At 43.3% G+C, this 19,054-nt stretch overlaps 1 protein-coding gene across 3 annotated transcripts in view; it reads right to left on the reverse strand.

The window, feature by feature from the left end:
- LOC143101731 (mitochondrial import inner membrane translocase subunit tim16-like) overlaps positions 1 to 16,753 on the reverse strand; it is a 98,930-nt gene extending 82,177 nt beyond the window's left edge. The window contains exons 1-7 of one of the 3 annotated variants that reach the window (XM_076264900.1): positions 16,172 to 16,751; positions 9,674 to 9,770; positions 8,898 to 8,978; positions 8,573 to 8,643; positions 8,134 to 8,314; positions 6,670 to 6,746; positions 880 to 930 (exon numbers count right to left, since the gene is read on the reverse strand). In XM_076264900.1, the coding sequence (XP_076121015.1) occupies positions 880 to 930; positions 6,670 to 6,746; positions 8,134 to 8,314; positions 8,573 to 8,643; positions 8,898 to 8,978; positions 9,674 to 9,770; positions 16,172 to 16,231 (618 nt within the window). In that variant the 5' untranslated portion in view covers positions 16,232 to 16,751. Of the gene's footprint in view, positions 1 to 879; positions 931 to 6,669; positions 6,747 to 8,133; positions 8,315 to 8,572; positions 8,644 to 8,897; positions 8,979 to 9,673; positions 9,771 to 16,171 lie in introns of all 3 variants that reach the window. The other 2 variants (XM_076264898.1, XM_076264897.1) reach the window with 2 other exon arrangements.
- Positions 16,754 to 19,054: the final 2,301 nt, after the last annotated feature.

Genomic DNA, 19,054 nt, shown 5'->3' on the forward strand with positions numbered 1-19,054 from the left:
TGTTGTTAGGCTTATATATTAATTAGACTTCATTCAAACATTAATGCGACTGTGTGTGTGAGAGTGTGTGTATATATATGTGAGCATACATGTCTGTCTGTGACGATGAACAAACACTATACATATAAAAAAAACAGGCACAGCACAGCATGGGTTAGTGCCTATGATGAGCCACAGGACTGGGAGTGTGTGTTTAAATGTTGTGGCATTGATATGTGTACACCAAGGCTTCACACCCACAATGAGAAACAATTATGGGGTTGGTCAAGTATGTTCATGTGGTGTGTGGTGAGGCTGTACAGTTTGTATGTGTTTGTTTGAGAATGAGTGTTTGTTTATGTGAATGCCAGTGAAAGAGCGAGAGAAAAGGTCCTAGTCTGTACAAAGCTAATAGCATATTAATGACTTTGCAAAAACCATGGAACAGTGTCTGGCTGAGCTGAAACAGCTGCATGGGAAGGAGACTGTGCACATCCACAAACAAAGATGAGCACAGCAGGTGGGAATGGGGCTAGAGATAGTGGTCACTTCTTATCTATCTATAAAAAAAGAGGGCTCGCTCCAGAACTAAGGACTAATGACATGACTTAGGTGTGATCAAACATCAATGCCTTTGCTCCCCTTTTTCCAACGCAGAATGGACTGAGCCAGAGTACTTTATCCTTCAGGTCACAGGCCCAAGGGCTTTCCCATGGTTGTCATGGTACCCATGTCAAACAGACTTCTGAACTTGAGTTGAATCAAGGACTTAATATGCTTTTGTGCGGGTGACTCTCTTTGTGTGTGTGTGTGTGTGTGTGTGTGTGTGTGTGTGTATGTGTGTGTGTGTGTGTGTGTGTGTGTGTGTGTGAGTGAGAAACATACAATTTTTTACTGTACCTGTACAGTGGTCAACTGAGCTCTGGGGTCAAAGATGCGCAGCTTTTTATCCTAAGTAAGAAAAAGGTAGAAAAACATCAGATTCAGAAAGCCTTCTAAAACATCATTGTTACCATGTTATATTTTTACCCACGTTCCCTGTTGATTCTACAATTGAAAGAGATTTACAACAAACGCAGAGGATGCTGCAAATGCCCTTTTCCTTCCCATTTACCCTCTCTAATACCCCCCTCACCCTCGACTTGTCTACTGTGATCCTTTGGACTAGCCTTATGTGAATCCACAATCGGCTGGTCTTCTGGAATTCAGCAAGTTTATATGAGACTATCGTGCCCCGAGATGACTCGCTTTTTCCATATAAAACTGTATGGGACGTGAGTGTGGAGGTCCTCCACAGTGCAGTGGAAACCCATAGCGAGCCCCCTCTTTCTGCCAGGACTCAGTGCAACTGCATAGCCATGAGGGGATATGACGGGGAACTCATATGGGAGCCATCAAGAGAGGAGCTCTCGTGTGCGAGGGTGAGGTGGAACAAACGGCCCCGCGCTGAACTCCTCATGGGGGAAGCTCTCAGGAGACGCACGCCTTGACTGTGTGGAAATGCGAGGCTGCAGCACACTAGCTGCAAGTGGCTTCCCTTGGCAACTGTCATCACCATACCACACATCTAATCATGACCAGACCAGACACAGTCCCTCAGTATGAAGGCCATCACCCTGAAGTCTTCAAAATACTTGTACAAAATACATTTCATCGGTGCGTTGAAATGAAATACACATGTCTGACCATGCCAATTCAATTCCTCAAAGAAAAGAGCCTACAGGTTTCTGGTCCCACAAACTGATCATCATGCATTCATACTGTATCCTCCCATTCAACCATGACAACAGCAGCACACTTCCATAAAAAACTTTATACTAGTCATAGTTTCTGATCTCGGATTTGTTAGAGAATTTACATTTCATCATCACACATAAGTAGATACCCCCACTGTCATTGTGTACAACATATTCCTTCAACCTCCACCAATACACACACACTAGTAGTGTTTCACACTGCTACACTAGCAATTCCACAACCACCATTCCATGAACCTGCACATTGATGGCTTGACTGTTTATAGGTTTGTAGGGCAAACAGGGTCTTTCAGCCCACCCACCCACTTCACCAAGTGGTGAGGATTTCACACTCACACTAACACTCACACACACACACACACACACACACACACACACACACACACACACACCTCAAGTGGTGAGGATTTCACACCCCCTCCCTTCAGATAGGGCACACACAGCACAGCCCAACTCTTCGCTCCTCTGCTACTTTCACTAAACTTGATTGACAGCCACACATTAGTACATACTCAGACAAACACAAACCAATAGGTCATATATATTCTTCAGCTCAAAAAGCCACTCCATCAAATACCGTAATGAGCCTACTGCACACATTGAACAGCTGTTCAATCAGAGACGTCTCTCTGAGAATGTCACTGAGCTCCCCCTGATACACACAAACCCTTCTTTATTGCTCCTTACTCTCTGGAAGTGCTGTGTAATTCCTCACCCCTAGCAACCAACGACAAGTCTTTTTTTGACCACCAAAGTCTTGGCATTTCAGTACTGATCCCCTCACTTAGACACACTAGCACATAACGTAAGTAAACACTATTGAAACAAGAAACAAACACTACATTTAATCAAATATCCACTATACGTCATTATAAGATGCATGGCACCCTTAAATTAAGAATGTTATCTTATTGCCAATTCTCTGGGCTGTTGGCCTCATCACATTCTCTCTCATATCAATTCACGAGCAGACACTTCACTGGCTGTTTATAGGTTAAAACAGCAAACATAGGCTTTTCCAGGCCGGGGGATAAGAGAGGTGTTGGGGCCCACCCACGGGGTTCTATAGACTCCATAAGCCCCTCTTAAGACAGGACAAGTAGCTCCACTCAACTCAGCTCATCACTGCTTAGCTCAGCTACACCCATCGACATCAACTCAGCAATAACACAGACACACACACAGACACACAGACACACACACACAGACACACAGACACAGACACACACACACACACACACACACACACACACACACACACACACACTAGAGTGTTAAGAAATAAATGTTCAGTTAGACGTTGTTAGGTGTTAGCCATTTTCAGGCTGTTCTTAATGCGGTCCTCTGATACAAAATCCACAGAGTGCATTCAGTTTCCAAGGGGATGATAGCTCTACTGTACATCCCTACATTACTCTCCCTCTCTCTCACTCAATAACACATACACACAAACACACGCGCACAAACATGCGCACACACACACACAAACACACAAACAACCACAAATAAACAAACATACAGGGAGGGGGAACCTTTTAGTTCTGTTATAATGCCCTCAGGAATCACGTCTTATTTTGTCTCCAAACAACTTTACACTTTTCACAAACAATTTCACCCCAACATCATAGCCAAGAGCTCTATCGTGGGAAGCCAAATCATCCACTCTGGAGGCCTAGTGTGGGGGCTCTCTGGAGCAGGTGGGGCAGGCACTGCTTCAAAGGGCACCATAACTCTTACAGATTAAAGAGCAGCCTACCGCACGTAAGAATGACTGTACTCGACCCATGCAAGGTCAGATCACAGGTTAAAGGTGACACCAGCGGTCACAACCCCTGAGGTGAATCCCTCCGACACACAGTCCTCCAAGGTGCTCATTAGTCTGTTAGTTGCTTAACAGTTCATCCAATCGGGACACAGGATATGAAAATGTGACAATGAGAGTGCAGCCTGTGAGTTAAGGAATCTCAAAAACATCCATCAACCATCAATCGTTTCAAACGGAGCATTAATCTCTGCCTCTCTAATTAGCCTGTGTCAGCAGGCTCTCTCTTTCTCTCTCTCTCTCTCTCTCTCTCTCTCTCTCTGTGTGTGTGTGTCTGCTAAGAAGTTTGTTTCAATTAGTTTATGTACCAGCGTTTTTTTACCAGAAGAACTAACGAGTGAGTCTGACTGGATGAGAGGACTGGAGTGGACTCAATTCCTCTTTTGCACAGTGTCCAATTTAAAAGTGCTTGGGTGACATCTGCTGGGGAAAAAATAAACTACAGTTCACCTGTTAGTATATGGGAGCTAACACATGAGCCAGAAGAGATTTAATGCGATTATACTAAATACAATTTTTCAAACAATATAACACAGTCAGTTAAAAAATTGAGGTTCAAGCTCTGGGCTGTGTAAAGTGAGACAATGTTAATGGTTTTGGGCACTATATGAATTCAATATATCACAGAATAGAACTGAAATGAATTGAATCATAGTGAAATACTTTCTTCTCTCCTTAATACAACAAATTATACAACAAAGTCACTATAGCCTCGTTCCCATTGGGGGTACATGTAGGAGGTGGGGAAGGACAGGCTATGCCCTCTCACTTGGCCTTCTCAGCCCTGGTGTCTCCAATACAGAAAGGGGCCCTAGCAGGATTTATCAGACCACCAGAATCATGCATGGCCTGCACTTCATCATCAGTCCACTTGTCATACTTTCTTCTCCTTGTTCTTGTCGTACTTTCTTTTCTTGTCTTATTCTCCATCTTCTTCTGCTAGTCACTACTCTTCTTTAACTGCCTTTTAAAAATGGCGCTGTTGTTGTAGCGCAAGGGTTGAGTTCTACTCATGTCACATCCCGCCTTTAGTCATATCCAATCAGCGGGGTAGGTACTCTTTTAGCCCTGAAAAAGGCGCGAAAAAAAAAGCCTTTGGGGGCAGGTTCTGCGATGGGAGACACGCCCAATCGGGTAAATTTACCGGTTTTAAGGGTCAAACAGCCTCCAAACAATACAGTCACAACGTTGACAGTGTGTAGACTTGGGGCCTGTACTACGAAGTGGGGTTACTGGCTTATCTGGGTAACTTCGAGAGTAACTTGATCACGTGTGGCGTAACTTCCCGATTAACCCGTACTATGAAAGGTGGATAGGTTTTAACCGAGGTATGCTGCCATGGCAATTTACGCTGCATCTCAAACCTGCTCCGAGCAGGTTATGTTCTTGGTTAACCCGAGGTTTCCGTTAACCACACCCTTTGTAAGTACCACCCCTCCACTAACAATTCGAGACAATGTCGGCGTGCCTGGATGATCCATACGACATTGTAGCGCAAATCGTGAGGGGCTCTCTTCGCAGGGCGAGGGGTTTTAGAGACCGCCATATATAGACTATATATATATATATATATATATATATATATATATATATATATATATATTATCTATGAAGATATAGATTGTCAGCCGAGGGAATTCGTTATCTTGGTCAGATGATCTAGGCAAAAATCTCTAATGTGACCCGTCATAGCAATGCCCTTACGTGAGCATTCATGTATTCCATCTAATCGGTTATGCTGAACATCTGAGCAAGAATAGCCTACTGTATGTCCTAAAATAAATCGGACATAAGCCTAGCCTACAGTATGCTGAACATCTGAGCAAGAATAGCCTAAAATAATTCGGACATAGCCTACAGTAGGCCTAATAAATTAGAATCACCATTTTAACAAACTTGTTGAATTGAATGTCATATTACTGTAGGCCTACCCTGCACATAAAAGCTACACATTTCCACAACACAAGAATCCGACCGAATGCCTCCCTCAACCCCTTCCATAATCGGCCTTCCACTATTATTTGCGATGGCCAACTCCTCTGCTAAACACTCTGGTGCCTTACAGTAGTGTACAAAGAAACCTTTTTCTTGTTAGCTGTAAAACAAAGGCCAAGTGAAGGCTATACGCATACTAGGCCTACATGTTTTCATAATTAAGAAATATTAATGCAAGCTATGACTATATAAACCACTATTCTGAATAATGTGTTTGTGTTTCATTTTCCCTGCTGCCATGTGCGTTTGGCAATGGTGTTGCATCTGAAATGTTCACAGGATTAGGCATACACTAAATCAGTCAATGGGGGCTACTTAAACATTAAATTATCCTTATTACTGTAATCTATATGCCCACTTCTAAATTGTGTTGCATCTGTAGGCATTTATGAACTCAAAATAGGCTATTTAATTATTTCAACTCATTTAATACATTCCGCAAGCTATTAATCCTCCGTATTTGAAGAACATGTGGAAATAAAACTTTACTTTTAGGCATTTAGGCTACCCGATCTGCAATACGTTGCCAACAGCCTTGCCTTGCTTTGTTCACTGCTGACGTATTTAATTTTTGTCGTAGAGTGGGTTTTAATTCCTTATAACTTGTCATAATAATTGTGCATTCCTCATCCGTAAAATAAGGTGATCGCGTCATCACTGAAAGTGGTGATTTGCGCTGCAACCCGCCCCTTTTATGTGAACGCGCACAAACTCCAATGAGGTTAACCCCGGCTCAACAAATCAACTTCATAATCAGCGTCGTAGTACCGATTAACACCACCAGGTAGATAACCAGGTTTTGTCAACCCCTGGGTTACATCTGGGTAGGTTAAGCTCCCTTCGTAGTACAGGCCCTTGGTCTTAATCTTGGTCATAATAAAAATACATACCAAAGGACTATTATATTTTTTTAATAGTGCACTACTAGATCAATACAGACCAAAAAACTGTTTTAAGCTGTCCATTTTCATTTCTGGGTACTATTCAGACAGGTTTGAATTTATTTATTTTTTTGTCATAAGTTGAGGCCTTAAGACCAAGAGATGAACTCAGGACATTGCACATGAATCTAGACAATTCTGTAATACACTGCATTCTTGAGTATCTGCAACTTACTTTACAAGAAGTTGCCAGTAAAGAGCCATCTTGTTTCCAGGAGAAACTTTGCAGGTGGTCAGGATGCTGCTCCAAAACTATAGAAACATACACACACACACACACACACACACACACACACACACACACACACACACATACATATACAAGTGTAAATGTGTGGAAATTTCCAGAAATTAGACCGAACTTTAGCTGTTAAATGTCTACTCGGGTTGTTGTTGTCCAACTGGCTACACTTGCAGAAATGTAGACATTGCAAGGATGGTCATTACAAGGAGTTATTTTGGAATTCTCTTGTCCATGACCTCTGAGGTCAACCACCTTAGTGAGTCTGGCGTAATAACAGCTTTTTCTTTAACTAGCTTTCTTTATCATGACAGCTCTTTTTTTCTTTCATTTTATGTTATCCATCAAGAATACCCTGTTTATTCCTATAAATAATGGTAAGACTTTGTCTACGACAGACTTGTTGCTCTCATGCTGGCCTAAGATGCTTGTGTGTTTGTAACCTGTCTCCGGCGTCCTGAATAATGCTGTACGGTCGGCTTGCCTGTGCTTTACATTTTGCCTCTCTGTGGATTAATACTTCATTTTTTACCACAGACAACACAAGGTAATGGAAGAACAAAGGCCTTGAACAAAGGCCTGAGAAAAATGCAAAGGCTTTTGTGAGGCGCAGGGAAGAGTGGGGTGAGGACAGATATGTGAGTGTGATGACACACACATACACACACACACACATATAGCTGTGCAACAGAATAGGAAGCATCACAGAATGTGTGTGTAAGCTCTGCTTCCTGCAGCTGAACACAATAAATTCATGGATATACAGTCACAAAAATACACTGGAACACACTGGACAGGACAAAAAACACGCATGCTCACACACACACACACACATACAAAGGTAGGGGGTGGCCTTGTGAGAGCCAATGGGCGTGGGAGGGTGATGGAGCAGAGCTGCTTGTGGAAGCATCATGTGAACATAGGGTCATAGGTCACCAGTCTTATTTACCTCAGCACTGCACGTGCTCACACACCCCACTGCAATCTGAGGTTCTGCTGATCACACCGTCTCCAACACACCCACCCACACACACACAGACATACACATGCACGTTCACACATACAGACACAAACAAAGATGGAACAATACACATATATCCACAGACAAACATTGGCAAACAAATAAGACAAATTTATACTCAACAAAAGACAAAGACAAATTCATGTGCTAGGCATTAATGTTCTATGACTAAATGCAATGGATTTACATAGATTTGCTTGACTGTGCTTTAATATAAAACAAAAAATATACTTAAACATACACACACACACACATTCATAAACAGCCTCTGCAAGTGGCACTTAGTCTTGTTTGTCTTTGTCTGTTTGTGTGTGTGTGTGTGTGTGTGTGTGTGTGTTTGAGAATGAGTGAGTGTCATTCTGGTGTGTTGTATGTACCTGCCAAGGCTGAATCTCTGGTGATATCCCATAACTGCACAGCTTGACTGGAGCTTACGGCCAGTAGACCACCAGCACAGGGGTGGAAGAGCAACAGCTCTAAACGCCCGGAGCCTGGGCACATAGTTACCTCAGGCTCCACAACTTGATCCTCCACCCCACACACACGCCAAAGTTTAACCTGACAGAAAAAAGAAGAATGAGCTTAAGTTCAGAGGACTTGTGTGTCTGTGTGTGTGTGTGTGTGTGTGTGTGTGTGCGTGTGTGTGTGTGTCTGTGTGCGCGCGCGCATTTGTGTGTGTGTGTGTGTGTGTGTGTGTGTGTGTGTGTGTGTGTGTGTGTGTGTGTGTGTGAGTGAGTGAGTGAGTATGTGAATCTTCACATACAGTTATGTAAATGATGTGTATGCATTATAACTGATTATAACTGAAAGCCTCACTGTTTCATCAGCAGAACATGTTGCCAGAAGGTCATTGTCAAATGGAGAGAAGTCCAAATCTGTCACTTGGTCTGATATCAAACAACAACAAAGGCAAAGAAATCATGTGTGAGAAATAGAGGAAAATATGATCTTCTCAAAATGTTGAGCGCCAGAGTAAACAGTATCTACGCAAACTAAACCAAAGAAAAAAGACAACACAACAGACAGATTATTCATGTGAATTCTGTCTCAAAAAATACAAAAGGACATTGCAGAGGGACATCAATATCTTGTAGCAGGTTATGAGTTTATGTGAGATGTGATCAGAGAAATCATGCCTCACCAGCATGACAGGCCAGATAAGTCACTGGACACTTTCCATCAGCACCAGCCTCCACAGATGTCAGGCCCACCATTCCACCAGCTGCACAGAACCCACACACATGCATGAGATACATTAACTAACACACACACACACACACACACACACACACACACACTTTTCATTAGAGACAATTCCTTCACCTCAAGGGTCCCAAGCATCTACTAACACATGTCAGGGCAGATCCTTCGTAGCTTTGCAGCCCATACTTTACATAAGAAGCATACCACTGCAATCCATACTTGTATGTAAACCAAATATATGGATGAACACAAATATGCAGATCATTGCTCTACTTCACCACCTGATATAGCTGTTTGAGAAGATGGGTGAAAGAGTGCATCGGTTGATAACAGGAATTAAAAAGAAAGCCTATCACCTCTTCAATGTATGCACTGAAGGCCTACAAACACACTGTAGCCCAGCCCAACTTCTCTGCCTAGTCCTTGTTAAGTAAACCAAGGCCCTAATTCACTACATATTTAGCTGGAGATATAGCAGGACCCAACATAGGTCAAGTGACCTACAGTAGGCCTATGTCAAGTATGGGCTGAGATTGTGAAAAATGTTTAGACATGTTCAGACTTACCAGGCTTTGCTGTTGCCTGTAGTCAGTGACCACAGCAATACCCTCAATATGTGCTTCACACATGATGGGATCTTGTCTACATGTCAGGGTACATCACAATAATACATATTTTCTTTCTTATCCATACAGACAGTTTAAGAGGCCTTACCCCCCTGCTCTGTGTTGAAAGCTACAAAATCACAGCTGGACTTGATATGGTTTCCTTGAGAGTTACTGGACCCAGCCCGCACACCACCAATCCAGCCCTGGAGGGGAAAAAGAGAGAGGGAGTAAAAGGCAAGCCTTTCCTGCAGGTTCACCATAGATACTATACTACAGAACGACTACACAATTATATATACCATTATCTTAATAACCATAACAACACCTTGTCCCATAAACCACATTATCCACTGGTTATCTTGTATTGTATGTAAAGGTAGTAAGCCTATATACAGTCTCCTTTTGCACTGTAACTTGAAGATCAGTCCTCATTTTAAGTCACTTTGGATTACGGTCTCAGCTAAATTAATAAATGTATGAAAATGTATATGTGATCATAACCTACAGAGAAAATAAGTTGTGTCGTTGGGTACAATTTAGATACAATTGATATGTTGTAATGGGATGGAATATGGCTGGCTAGACAGCCCAAAGCCAGGGAGAGCTCTCTCTAAGAATCATTTCCGGGGAGTGCTTCAGGAAAAACAGACAATTACACTAACACAAAAGGTCCAATGTAGTTACAGTGTACATATTGACAGAGAATAACCAATATTTCTCCAGACTGATCTTAAATTTGCTTTAATTGTTTCTGTAGCCAGAGCTAATAGATCCTGGCAACACAAACACATTCTTTAACAGCAGAAAGAATAATTAAAGTATATATTATAAAAACACAACTAAGGACAGTAGAAGATAAAGAATATGCTAAATATACTAAAATACAAATTATACTAACTAACACTTAATCTAAATCAATTCTAAAAACAGTATCCACATAGTGGTGATTAATCAATCAGAGGCGCTTGCAATGATTGAGGCAGGGACTGAGCCTGTGATTCTCTGTGCATAGTAAGGTAAGGTAAGGTGCTTTGTGTGAATGAGTGTCATGGTGATAGTGCAATGGTGATAGTGGTCATGGTGATAGTGCAAATGAGTAAGTCCAACAGTGCAACAATGCAGAAATAAAGTAAAGTAAAGTCTATATATCTATATATTTAACTATTTTAAGAAAAGGTATAAGTGTGGCCACAGTTCGGCTGTGGCATGAAGGGAGGGGTTATGCATATGTGCTAATGTGCTAATATAGCACGCAAACAGTGAGGCAGAAAGACAGTGGTAAAAGTGGCTAGTGGACAGACAGTATCCAAACATGGAGGGGGTGAAGAGGCAGACAGACTATGCAGAGAAGTCTATCTCTCCTTTTCCCTTAAGTGAAGCATTGAACAGTTCAATGGCCCTGGGGACAAATGACTTTCTCAGTCTGTCTGTTGTGCAATGCAGTGAGCGAAGTCTCCAGCTGATCAGGCTCTTCTGCTTAACAATAGTGCTGTGGAGTGGGTGACACTCATTGTCCAAGATGTTGATCAGTTTGTTCAGGGTCCTTTTGTCAGATAGTGAAGTGATGCACTCCAGTTCAGCTCCCACTACAGAGCCAGCTTTCCTTACCAGCCTGTCAATTCGCCCCGCATCCTTCTTCCTTGTGATTCCTCCCCAGCATACTACTGCAAAGAAGAGGACGCTGGCAACAACAGACTGGTAGAACATCCTGAGGAGCTTGCTGCACACATTAAAGGACCGCAGCCTCCTCAGGAAGTACAGCCTGCTCTGCCCTTTCTTGTAGAGTGCATCAGTGTTGGCTGACCAGTCCAGTTTATTGTCCAGGTGGAGACCCAGATACTTGTAGGTGCTAACCACCTCCACATTGACCCCATCAATGTGGACTGGTAGCAGAGTGGGCTTAGACCTGCGGAAATCCACCACCATCTCCTTGGTCTTTGAAGTGTTGAGTTGAAGATGATTGAGTTTGCACCATTGCACAAAGTCCTCCACCAGGCTCCTGTATTCCTCCTCCTGCCCGTTCCTGATACACCCCACAATTGCAGTATCATCAGAAAACTTCTGCATGTGGCATGACTCGGTGTTGTAGCAGAAGTCAGATGTGTACAGGGTGAACAGGACTGGAGAGAGCACAGTTCCCTGTGGCGCTCCGGTGCTGCTGATCACAGTGTCAGAGAGACAGTTCTTCAGTCTGACGAACTGTGGTCGCTCGGTCAGGTAATCTGTAATCCAGGTTACCAGGTGAGCGTCCACACCCATCTGCAAGAGCTTGTCTCCCAATCTGAGGGGTTGGATGGTGTTAAAAGCACTTGAGAAATCAAACAACATGATTCTCACAGCATTTTTCCCCTTGTCTAGGTGGGAACGTGTCTCACTTTCTCCTGGTAAGCAAACTGTAACGGGTCTAGTGCATGGCGTACCTGGGGTCTGAGCATACCTAAGACCAATCGCTCCATTGTCTTTATCACATGTGATGTAAGAGCGACAGGTCTGTAGTCATTAAGCTCACTAGGGTGTGGCTTCTTATGGACAGGGGTAAGACATGATGTCTTCCACAGTGTTGGAACTTGTCCAAGGCGTAGGATCAAATTGAAGATGTGCTTCAGTGGCTCCCCCAGTTCAGCAGCACAGGCCTTGAGTAGCCTTGGACACAGTCTGTCAGGCCCCGCTGCTTTATTGCTACGCAATTTCTTTAGTTGGACTGTCACTTGATCTGTTGTAATGGTGAGGGGTGTAAGGGGAGGGGAGGGGGAGGGGTGCATCTGAGATCTGTGTGTTTGATGGCTGTTGACTGAGGTCGTTGTCACCTCATTGTTCGTAATCGCCATGTGGGGGAGGGGTGCCAAATCCAGTGATGGTGGGGGTACGATAGCCTGTGATGATGGAGGTGAGTGTTGCACTGGTATTGAGGGGGTGTGGGGGTGGAGGCTGGGGGATGGTGGACAGACCACCGCCATTGGAGCTGGAGCAGGGCAGTCAAACCTGTTGTAGAAGTGGTTCAACTGGTTCGCCCTGTCCAGGTCCCCCTCCACAGAGCTGCTGTTCTTCTTCAGGCCAGTGATAACCTTCATGCAGTCCCATGTCTCCTTCAAGTTGTTTTCCTGCAACTTCTGTTCCACCTTCCTTCTGTAGTCCTCCTTAGCTTCCTTCAGCTTGAATTTGAGTTCCCCTTGCACGCGCCTCAGCTCTGCCATGTCCCCCTCTCTGAACGCCATCTTTTTCCTGTTAAGAAGGGTCTTGACATTGCTGGTTATCCAAGGCTTGTTGTTGGGAAAGCAGCGTACAGTTCTGGTGGGAACAACACTGTCCATGCAAAAGTTCAGGTAGTCAGTTGTGCACTGTGTGACCTCCTCTAAGTCCTCTCCATTCTGTAACACACTCCAGTCAGTCTCTCAGAGCCTCATCCCCTTCAGGTGTCCACTTCCTGAAGGTGCGTGTGGCAACTGGTAGTCTCTGTACTTTGGGCTTGTACATTGGCTGGAGATGAATGAGGTTGTGGTCTGACTTTCCCAGTGGGGGGAGGGGGTTTGCACTGTATGCATCCCTCACGTTTGCATACATGAGGTCTATTGTCCTGTTTTTCCTTGTAGGGCAGTCAACATACTAGTAGAAATTTGTGAGTGTGGAATCCAGTGTTATGTGATTGAAGTCGCCACAGATCACAAAAAAGGCGTCAGTGTGTTGGGTTTGAAGCCTTGCGATTGTGGAGTGGATGACGTCACACGCTGTATCCGGGAGAGCTCGAGGTGGAACGTAAACACAGACAGCAATTGCGTGCGAGAACTCCCTCGGCATGTAGTACGGACGGAGACTAACCGCTAATAACTCCACATCCTTACAGCATACAGTCTTCTTCACTGTAACATGTCCGGGGTTGCACCATCTATTGTTAATGTACAGCACCAGTCCACCTCCCTTCTTTTTGCCAGAAAGTTTACAGTCTCTGTCTAAACGAGCTACACTGAAGCCGGGCAGCTCAACGTTAGAAGTGGGGATATGGCTTGTTAGCCACGTCTCTGTAAAGCATAACAAACTACATTCCCTGTACAACTTCTGGTTTCTTCATCCAGTTCGTCAGTCTTGTTAGCCAGTGAGTTCACGTTTCCCATCACAATCGATGGAACTGAGGGCTTGTATCTCCACTTCTTCTCCCGACGCCTCGTCTTCACTTTTACTCCCGCTCTGCAACCCCGAAAGCACCACAGTTCCTCTGGAATGTTGTCGCGGACACAGCCAGCATTCCGTCGTAGTGCGATCAGCTGGTTCCTTGTGTACCCAAGTTTGCTGTCGCTGGAGCGTTGTAATATGTCCGTATCCATAGGATAGAATAAAAACACTCCTCAAAGTGTGTAATCCAAAAAGTTGCGAAGTAAAAAGTAAACAAAAGACGTAGAAACAAACACTAAGACACGGAGCTACTGAGTAGGCTGCCACTCTTGTCGGAGCTCTGCCACTCTTCCAAATCCAGATCCAGATCCAAAGGGCCAATGCGCTCAATTCAAAGCACCTTCATTGGCATGACCTTTAATGTCATTTTGTCAAAGTTATGTGGAAGTGGAAAAGAAAGCAAAACACAAAAAACATTGCATTTGAAAATTGAAATGGGAAAAGAAATATGAAAGCAACTCTATGTTACAATTTACCACATTTTGAGGTATTCTTTTATCAGTATTTAACAAGCTTTACTATCATTTTCAAATTCATTCTGATGGAATATGGTCATATGAAGAAATAGAACAAATGTGTAATTCCCACTAGCCATCCAGGATATGCACTATGCACTTCTGTTTTCTGGGATGGAGTGCATAGCAAAAATGAGAATAAAAACGAAAAAAAGAAAACCTCAAGCTCGACCTTGCTGACTACATAGCCAAAAGACACCACTCAGCATGTTAACAAGCTTCTAGCAGCTCTATTAAGGCTCTTACATGAGTAAGATGGTAAGCTCACTCGTTTTGACCAAAACTTGTACAGTGCTGCTTTACTAATTAATTCAAATGCATAGTTTTTCAGCAGAATTACACAAAATGTCATTTTTAAAAAATGAGTGGAGGAGTGTAGCGTGAGTTAATTCAGAATTTACATTTTACAAAAACAGAGAACATAACGTTTAAAACTTAATGCAGTGCACACACACAGAAGCAGGCTGAGATCACTTCTTCCTGACACTAGAACTACACTGAGGTAAACAAACACATTGCAGAAAACTGCAAAAGGAAGAGGGAACCGGAAAGATTTGTCACTGACTCTTTTCACAAGAGAAACAGAAGAGTATTTTTATTCAGCAGAAATTTGAGGAAGTCAAAAGCCCCCCTTCAGTGCAGGGTGCAGCAAAATGAAAGGCTAATAGAATGTCAAGAAGGCTTTTGTGTGTGTATGTGTGTGTGTGTGTGTGTGTGTGTGTGTGTGTGTGTGTCAAGAAAGTTCTCTGCCACCAATGGCCTGTAGCATATTACTAAGCTGGGGAAAGCCTATGACAAATGCACACTGCAAAAATACCAACATGTTTGCATCTACTCCACCAATCAAGCACACAGCTGTGAAACACAGAATAGTGTCCTACCAGCCTAAACATTAAACACATTCCACACAGGACTCAATACAATACAAAGATAACATAACAGCCATGTTCATTTCACCACATATTTTTCACCATCTCATCCTGACTGCAGCCAGATGCTGAGTAAAAAATATACAGTATTTCAAATGACCAGATATTCCATCTCAGACATATAGCACTACATCTACAAAATGTGGCAAACAGTTTTAAAGTGTGTGAAGTTGGCACAGATAGCCTACCATAACAACCAAGAACAGACGCTGTAGGCGTACTGTTTGTAGTGAATACTATTTCCAGGCTTTGGCTTGAGCCTCTTCTGTGCTCTGTGCTGTCCGACCACAGTATCTCATAAACAAGAACGTTTGGATCAGAATGAGAATGACATAGGTGACACATGGACACTGTCCACTGACCCAAGCCTATCCAAAAATCGTAGAACTCGTAAAACTGCGTTAAGGCATGTTCTCGTGTGCTCCTGTGCAAAGGCCTGTCACTGACTGTCACGTGCAACACCTCTGTATACTATAAGAAATCACGTTACGGAGGCCATACCAATCAGGACGTGTGGTTGAGACAGCGCCCAAACAATGAATAAGAAAGCCACATTTAAACTGCTGAGAAGTGCCTGTAGTTCAGCATAGTTTTCATCTTGCATGCATACCGCCAGAGTAGGCTACATTATGCAACACACGCTACGAATGTAATACTCAACCCAGGCACTCCCATAGAGCCAGAATATGCAATCTGGATATAGCCTACCCTACAGATAGCCAGGCTACACTGCTATAAGCGGCAGCTGCAGAAGAGTTTTGTCAAGCTAGTTTATCAGGCAGGCCTATTGTATCACATTTTGAATGATTGATTTGGATGGGTTTTCCTGTCCCAGATGGAGAGGTACAAATGACCCACACTCCAAATACACCGGATTGGATTCCAGTGATGCTAAGAAGTTGAGTTCCCTCCATACGCTTGAGGACACACTAGCCACGCTTAACTATAACCACATATTTGATTATTGGCTACCACTACAAGCACATTACTCACATCTTTTTTGGGGATTTTCGGGGTTGTATTTTTGAATTTCGAAGTCTTGAAACGGTTCATTGTCGTTCTCCCTCGTCTGTGCACCTTCCGGGTATCTCGGTGTGTACTTCGCTGTCAAAGGAGGCGAAGAATCGAATCTTGTGCTCAGCTGACAGGACGCTCGATCTGCTGCTCACACAATTTAGGGTCGGAGCCTATAGTTTATGCAGGAAATGAACGTGAAACGCGTAGACTACTCTGGTTACTGTCTCTTTGACTTGAACTAGTCAGACATTGCACCGACATTGCTAAAACAAAAACTCGAATCCTAAAAACATTAGCCTAGTCTACGAAGAGTATAATTTCCACCTCTAATCTAGGCTACGTCCGTTTCTTACTATGTCTATCAGCTAGGCTTTCTGTCTAGAACGATACCGCTTAAATGAAAGATTCACGAGATGGGTGAATGTACTTGGGAATGCTCAGAAATAATTTACTCAACAATTGAACAGTTATTGAATCTTCATTTTTGGCAAGGATTCAGAATTTTTTTCTTCAACAATACAAGTGGATTCAATGATGTTCCTATGATCACGCTATTATTATGAGCATGTCTGCATGATCCCTGAAACCACCTACTCTTTCGTGAAATTATCGGTCTTTACGCATGCGCCGAGCTATGAACATGCGCAGGCAGTAGCCTACTCTGTACCTTGCACAGCGAAATTATGGCATCCTCAACTGTGGCAATAGCTGGCAACTGTCTGCTAGAGCTGGATTGTAGCCTGTGTCTTTTGCAGTGTCGGCTGACTCCGGCGGCGTGTATTCTCAGCTGACGTCCTTGTAGGCTAAATCTAGTCAGGCGTATCAGTGCAAATTATTCTTTTAGTTTTAGTTTTATTGTTTAGTTAATAAGAAAGCATTGTCTCTACCTCAATATGAACTGCAAAGGATAGCCTAGGCTAGGCACATTGTTTTTTTTTTGTCAGTTTGGGTCAGGTTCGGGTAGTTAATCAGCGCATATTTTTGAGGGTCGAGTGGGTGCAGATCGACTCTCCTGACGGGTCGGGTGGGTGCGAATGTTAAAACACCTTAACCGGCGCAACACTACTGTTGAGCATATTGTAATGCAGCGTTGAATGGATGAATAGCTTACATAAGGGTACCCCGCACTTTTCAAACCACACTCAAGCTTATGGTTATTGTCCCCACCACTTCTAAAAACAAACTGACGCCCTTGGCTTTGGGCATCTTGGCTTGGATTTGGGGTATCTGGACTTGAGCCCGTTCACTAATTCACGGATTGGGATAAATGCAGAAACCAAATTTCCCTCACGGGATCAAAAGAGTATACTTATACTATGAAACAGAAACAGGAACATATTTACAGCACTTTTGGTGTTTGATCGACCCGTTCAGCTCATTATCATTATTGTCTTGGATGCATAGGCCTACCTGTCAACATGTAGCTTTCCAAAAACGGGATTTTTTTTTGGGGGGGGGGGGGGGGTCAGTGTTTATACCGGATCTGTGTTTGCATATTTAATACGTTTCATACACGTGTTTCAACACTGCATTTCGGTCGTTGCTTTTACCTTACCATTACCTTACGCATGCCAGTTATGTATCCACCAGCTGCCTGCCTGCAGCCTACTTCCAAAACTCCAAAGCTGCTTGCTGTCAGATTTGGTTCCGAGGGCACAAGTTCAGTGTATCAACAACACTCAATAACACTTTATGTGATGTGTTAATCAATTAAATTCCCAACAATTTCACAACAGCTAGTTCTGGAGTAGGCCATTCAACAAGCCCGCTTGCTTAAGACGAGACTCAGGCTGCAGCACCCGCTTCCTTATTTGGGTTTTGGGTTGCCAGGTTTTAGCCAATGACAAAACGGTTGAAATTGAAACTAACTGATCGTGTATGTGTTGGGTGTATTTCATACACAATCTGGCAACCTGAATGGACTAATGATTTTAAAATGAAGTTTGATGGCCATGCAAATTACGGGAGTTTTCCGGGAGAAATAACAAAACGGGAGGGTGCTGGGAGATGACCTTGAAATACGGGAGAAACCCGGGAAAAACGGGAGTGTTGACAGGTATGCTTGGATGTAGCCTACGCCTACCGGAAGTGGTCTGTTTGTCAGATAAAGGACAATTCCGGCGCAAAATGAACCTAGGGGTTAATAACACGTGTACCGAGGTCGACCGTTCGCTGGGATTTGTTTTCATGCTAGTCGAATGTGACCAGTTTTATTGCAAACCGCTAATTAGCGTTAAACGCTAGCCTTCGGGGCAGACGTACAGTAAAAAGTTATCGCTATTTCTATACCACTAACAAGGCTCAAAATAGCACCACACTTACACGGTAGCATAACGAGGGTCTCTACATGTAAACCGAAGCTTTGAGAACTTTGTAAGTGTACAGGCAGTTTATTAAAAAGAAACACATTACCGTTCACGTCTGGCCTAGCAACCTAGCAACCACCACAACTAACCTAGCAACAGCATAGCAACCATGATAAATACCCTAGCAACAGCCTAGCAACCACTTTTATGATGACAAACTAGCAACCAACATAGCAACCAACATGATTACCCTAGCAACCAGCATAGCAAACACCATAACTACCCTAGCAACCATATGATTTACCCTAGCAACAACCTAGCAACCACCATAGCAACCTACAGGATTACCCTAGCAACCAGCATAGCAACCACTTAATTTGGCATGACAACTATCATATGTACCCTAGCAACACTATTGGAACTATATCTGCATTATTTGTTTTTACTCTGTATGATATTTTACTTTTTTTTTTTTCATTTTCATGCACTGGTAATTCCTTGGAATTGCATTTCTAGTTATATTTACTGCTATTGAGGGTTGAATACATTACAA

This window comes from Alosa pseudoharengus, unplaced genomic scaffold, assembly GCF_046254945.1.
Source record: "Alosa pseudoharengus isolate Yale_2024_CS ecotype anadromous, Long Island Sound unplaced genomic scaffold, YU_APseudo_1.1 YU_APseudo_1.1_scf_4, whole genome shotgun sequence".
Taxonomy (NCBI): domain Eukaryota; kingdom Metazoa; phylum Chordata; class Actinopteri; order Clupeiformes; family Clupeidae; genus Alosa; species Alosa pseudoharengus.